The sequence below is a fragment of the Echinops telfairi genome, unplaced genomic scaffold (assembly GCF_000313985.2).
Source record: "Echinops telfairi isolate 266 unplaced genomic scaffold, ASM31398v2 ScPeMD7_7457;HRSCAF=8495, whole genome shotgun sequence".
Lineage (NCBI taxonomy): Eukaryota > Metazoa > Chordata > Mammalia > Afrosoricida > Tenrecidae > Echinops > Echinops telfairi.
Window position 1 is genome coordinate 11,416,032 of NW_022111357.1, and position 5,748 is coordinate 11,421,779.

The 5,748-nt window shown below is 58.3% G+C and overlaps 1 protein-coding gene across 1 annotated transcript in view; it reads right to left on the bottom strand.

The window, feature by feature from the left end:
* ZNF362 (zinc finger protein 362) overlaps positions 1-5,748 on the bottom strand; it is a 31,317-nt gene that overhangs the window by 23,175 nt on the left and 2,394 nt on the right. The window contains exons 2-3 of the mRNA XM_004704991.2: positions 2,532-2,595; positions 2,110-2,356 (exon numbers count right to left, since the gene is read on the bottom strand). Of these exons, the coding sequence (XP_004705048.1) occupies positions 2,110-2,356; positions 2,532-2,595 (311 nt within the window). The remainder of the gene's footprint in view (positions 1-2,109; positions 2,357-2,531; positions 2,596-5,748) is intronic.

Sequence of the window (5,748 nt, forward strand, 5' to 3'; positions counted from 1 at the left end):
ATTTTCCCACGAATTTTTGGAAGCCCTCTCGTATGAACTGTGTGTGTGTGTGTGTGTGTGTGTGTGTGTGAATAAATGCAGAGACCTGAGAAGAGACACACTAAGCGAATGGTTTTGGTAAAGGAGGATTTGCATATGCTTCTATAGTATTTGAATATTTTGCCTGGTGAGTTCATCCAGTTTATTTTTCAGTATCAGTGACCAGAGAACAAAACACATTGGCATCTTCAGAAAACATCAGAAATGCTAACAACAGTAGGACCAGGGCTAATTTTGTTGCCTGTCCGTTGGTCAGCAATTTCTAAGTTTCCTGTGATAGCTATGTATTAACCTTAATAATAATATAAAAACGTAACACACTCCTTGGGGAGGAAATGGTGAGTAGAAAATCCTACAGTTAAAGCCCCGCAGAGAAGCCCTACCACAAAATGCAGCTACATATTAGGTAGGGGGTGGGGGTGAAGATGGGGCTAAATGGACCAAGATGGACCATAAACTACTGGGTTAGGAGCTGGGGACTATGAGTGGTTCTTATTTTTGTTTTCCTTTCTTTCTCAGCTTCTCCCCCCGATCCCAAATTTCCTTAATATGCTTATATTACTTTTTTAATATTACTGTGATAATGAAAAACTAAATTCAATAAAGCTATAACGGGAATGTGCAGCGTGCAGCTGGGACCCGAGGGAGGCTCACCAGGCCCCATAAATTCTTGGGCAACTCAGTGAGGAGGCAGGTGAGAGGCTGTCGAGGAAGGAACCAAGGACCAGGCACCATGGCCTCTGGAGAAGGCCTAACCATCAGGCCCAGAGGTGGGTGCCAGACAACTCCAGCCCCTGCACACTGCCCGCTTTGCAGGATGTCCACCGGTCCCAAACCCTGCGTCCCTTACCCCCTTCCTCCTCCCGTGATCCCATCTCAGTGGCTCAGTCCACTGCCCACCAGAAAGCTGGTTGCCTCCCTCACCTCCTCCCACTCCTCAAGCCCAGTCTAATCTTCTACCTCAGTATCCCTCCGGTGGGCCCATTTTTCCCTTTCCTCAGCCGCAGCCCCATCGAGGCCCCCATCGTCTCCTGCCACCATGTTTGCTCTGCAGTTCACCACTGTGGGGTGGATTCGGACTCATAGTGACCTGCAGGATGCAGAAGTGCCCCTGGGGTTCCCCCGCGGCTGTCATCTATAAAGAAGCAGACTGCCACATCTTTCTCTCTCTCAGGGAGCACACAGGGGGTCCGAACCACTGACCTGTCGGTTAGCAGCCAAGCACTTAACCACTGTGCCACCAGGCCTCCGGCTGCTCCTTCATAAGCTGGAGCTGCCCTCTCTCCAGCAGCGGTTCTCCGCCTTCCTCAGGCTGCGACCCTCTCATACAGTTCCTCATGTGGTGGTGACCCCCCAACCCTAACATTATTTCCGTTGCTGCTTCATCACTGTCATTTTGTTAAAGTTAGGAATCGGCATGTTACTATCTGATATGAAGGATGTATCAGGCAACCCCTGTGAAAGGGTCGTTCCACCCCCAGGTTGAGAACCGCCGCGGCACGGCCCGGCGCAAAGCAAAGGGAGGTTCTGAAACAGGGCCGCCCCTCGCTGCCTCGGCCCGGCTGCGGAACCGCGGTGTCCCAGGCCGTTCCCTCCCTCCCTCCGCCGCCGTGCTGTTATTGGTGGGACTCGGGGGCAGTCCTGGGGCTCGGCGATCGATCGCACCTCGTGGCCAGGAGCATCTTCTGCAGGAGATCGTGGTCCTGCTCTCGATGCCCACACGCACTCCCTTCTGCGCACTCTTCCCCTCTTCCTGCAAAACCCCGGCTTCCCATGTCGGGGCAGGTTCTGGATTCCCGACGTTCTCTGACCTGACAGCCTTAGTCCTCGGCGGGCAGCGCCCGCCCACCGGTGGATCGGCCACGGGGCAGGGTCTCCCAGTGGGAAGCAGAAGAGGTCTGAGGCTAGGGCCCCGCTGAGCTTCCCCTCCTCTTGGCCGGTCCTAGCCGGTCCCATCCGCCCCCAAGTCCTCCCACACAGGCCCACCTCACTCCACGTCCACCCGGGGAACCCACCCACCCACCGGGTGCCCGAATCTGCGCCAGTGCCGCCCCCGGCCTCCCGCTGTACCTGAGACGGTGCTGGTGGCCGGTCGCGCGTGCAGGGCCACATCGGGCTGCGGCACGGCCTGAGGGTGCAGCCCGGGCACCTGCTGCAACTTGGGCAGCGACATGACAGCCTGGCTGCTCTCGGCGGGCGCCGGCGGCACCAGCAGTGGCTGCTGGGAGGACGCGGACGTGGGCGGCATGTGCGGTGGCCGGATCTTCTCCGCCATCAGCTGCTCCTTGATCTTGTTAATCAGGACCAGGTTGTCCAGCTGCAGGCACGAGAAGGGGTGGTGGTGGTGGCTGAGGGGGCTTGGGCCGGGACTGGCCCCTCCCTGCGCGTTCACCCGGCCACCCGCAAGCCCAAATCAGGGGCAACGGGAAGCTGCTCCGATAAGGGGAGGGCTGCGCAGGCTGTCGGGGCACCGCTTGCCTGCGGGGTCTTACCTGGCTGGGCATGGTGGGAGGAGGGGGCCAGAAGTAGGGGTTGTTAAATCGTGGCTCGGCCATCCTGCAGGGAGAGAGAGGCTGTCACAGGGAGGAGAGCCCTCCCCACAGAGCTGGGAAGGTTCCCATCTGTGACACCCAAGCCAGTGGGGTCAGTGCCTGGGACTCATGCCCCGCAGCAGCAGGCCTCCCACCCCACCCAGGGAACACATCTCCAGGTTCAACCAGGTGCAGTCCTGTGTCTCCCGCTGCCGGTCTGGGTCACAGGTCACCTCTGGACCTGGCGCACCCCCCTACCCCCACCCTCATCCCCAGGAAGACCCTAGGTTACAAGGCCACCCCATGGACCCAGGAATTCCACACAACAAAGCTTCCCACCCGAGACCACAGGGGAGTCCTGCAGGCAACTTTGTAAATGGCCACAGGGCAGAGCAACTGCCCACCCCTGCTGGTCACTCCCCTCCTGGCCACTGCTCCTCTGTGCAGACACCTCGTGGTCAGCCGAGGCAGCTCCGGGTCACCAGAAACAGCCTCTCTGAAGGGCAGTTTGGCAGGAGGCTTTAGAGAGCCTATAAACTGGTCATTGTCCTTGGACCCAAGAAACTGTAAAGTGAGCCTCAAGAAATACGCCTGGCCAGGTAGCACATATTCCCCGCAGGGAGGTACATTAGAACACAGTGCTTAAGGTGATGGAGCGGGGGTTTCTGAGGGTGCCGGAAGCAAGGGCAGTTTGGGACTCCTGAATAAAGGTGTGTGGCAAAGGGTGTGACAATGTCCTGTGGCCTTGACTTTGGACAACTTGCATGGCAGGTCTGTGCAGGTAGAGGGGCTTCCCAACCAGGGCGGTCTCAGCCATGGCCCCTCAGAGCTAGCTCAGCCTTCCCAAGGGTTGGCCTGCGATGCTGGGCTAGGTCCAAAAGCGACTTACAGGGACCCAGACATTAAGTCTTGCTCCCTCTAAACCCTCTTCCTCTCTCACAGAAGAAGCTGCTGGTGTGACAAGGAAGACCAATGTAAGTGCCTCCGACCTCTTTTCCCCGGCTCCCGCTGGAATTCCAGGCAGAGTTTCGGGAGAGACTTTCAGAAAAGCAGCCTTGTCCATGGACTCTGTCCTGTGAGCCTTACTTGAAAGTAGGCACGGGAGACACGTCTCCTTAGCCTCCCACCTTACCGGTGAAGCAGCTGAGAGGCTGGGAGGAAGGAGCGAAGAAGACCCCTCTATAGACCACAGGGTGAGGAGTCAGAGTTCAGCCTAGAAATCGGGTTTGGTCAAGCTGGTTCCTCCGGGGAATTTGTTTTGCAAACCCTAACCCCTGTTCTGGGTAGAGCAAACTCTCACAGGCAAATCAATCAATAATCTGTATGCAAAAGACCTTGCCCCACACTCCCAGTCCGGGGGGCAGGGAAGGCTGACTGAGGTTGGTGGTGGTCAGGCACAGAATGAACATCCACCTCTGGGTCAGCTGTCCAGCCCCGGCTGAAGTCCCGTCCCACCAGACACAAGCACCAAGGATGTCCTCGAGGCCCTCTGTCCGGCCCTGACCACTCAACACAAGAACTCCTCCCGCCTGGAGCTCTCCCAGACTGCCCGGGCCCCTGGGACCTCTTTCTCAGAAAAGCCTCCGGAGAATAAGAATCAGGAGACTTCAGGGCTTCTCCAGTGCCTGCCCTTGTGCAGGACACAGAAACTGGGAGGCAGGCACTCTCCTGTGCCGTGTTTTACGATGGGATAAACTGAATTGCGAGAGAGGAAGTGACTTGCTCAGGGTCACACAGCAAGGATGCGGAGAACTGAGAGCCCCACGCTAGCCTGCACCTGGCTACTCCTTCGTCAGTCCCTTCTCGGCCCAGATACAAGAACACAAGCTGCCAATGGTGGGCTTGTGAGCGTGCCCTGCCTCAGGGTGACCCCTTCCGATGGCTGCCACTTGCCCAGCAGCGTCAGAACTTGCCCAGACTGCTCTGTCCCACAGCGAAAAACTGAATGGTCTGTAAATGTAGGGCAGAGGAGACCCAGACTGAGAGCAGGGGGTACTGGGGGCAGTCCCAGTGAGGCTGAGCTTCAGAGACTCTTGCCTGCTCGGTCTCAGTGTCCTGGGGACCCAGGCCCAGAAGCTAGGACAAGATGGATAAAGGAAGGCGTCATGCTCAGAGCCCTGCTGCCACTCGACAAACTCCTCCCTGCCCAGGGTCACTGGTGCCAGAGTCCTGGGAGGACTAGGGAGCAGAGAGGAATGTTTCCATCCATCTCACAGTGAGGAAGCCGGTATGAAGACAGGGGCACCCTGCTCCAGGCCGCACAGAGAGAAGCAGAGTGCCGGGCATTGGCACTCAGCCTCAGTTTCCCTCATCTGTGAATGGGGGTGAGACGGGCCACCCTACTCACTGCACTGGCTCCTCCTCAGACAGTTCTGGGGGCGCCATCCTCTCCTCCTCTGCCGTTCAATACCACGTCCAGGCTTCCAGAAGGCTTACCCCAGTCTGGGAGCTGGGAAGAGGAGGAGGCTTGCCCAGGGTCACACAGATGGGATAAAGCACCTCTCTGGCCCTATCAGCTCCCCTGGTCAGACAGCTGGGGGCCCACCCCCTTACCACAGGTCACTGCAAGGGCTCTGCATGGCCCTCCCTGGTTTCTCTGCACCTCCTCTGGTTGGTCTTCAGTGATTTAGAGATGCAGCCAGTGGGTCCACGCCTGGCACACCCCTCCTAGGGGGAGGTGAGGGGGGCAGGAGCTGAGCATTGACCGAGCTCACGCTCACTGTCAGACCTCTTGCTAAGCAGCATCTCATTTCAGCCCCCCAACCATCCTGTGAGGAGAGGAAGTATCTTTACAAGCTGCAGGGAGAAGGTGGGCCCTGCAGGCAGTCACTGCCGGGCAGGCTGGCCTGTGGCAAGAAGTGAGGTGGGAAGGTGGCCAGGGCCAGGCTGGGGACTCAGACCTTGCCTGGAGGAAGGGAGTTCAACAGGGCAGAGCTATGGTCAGGTAAGTGATTAGGGCATTCCTGGCCGAGGGAGCAGTACCAGCCAAGCAGGTGAGCAGGCTTCCTGGGGGAGAATCAGGGGCAGGGGAGGAGACACAGTTGGGATGGAATGCTAGAGAGACAGCCGTGGTGGGGGTGCTGCCAGGCCGGGAGGCAAGGTGGCAGGCTGGGCAGGGCCTCGAACCCCAGGCAGAAGCCAAGGTTCTCTGTGCTCTGGGCCCCAAGACCGCAGACCT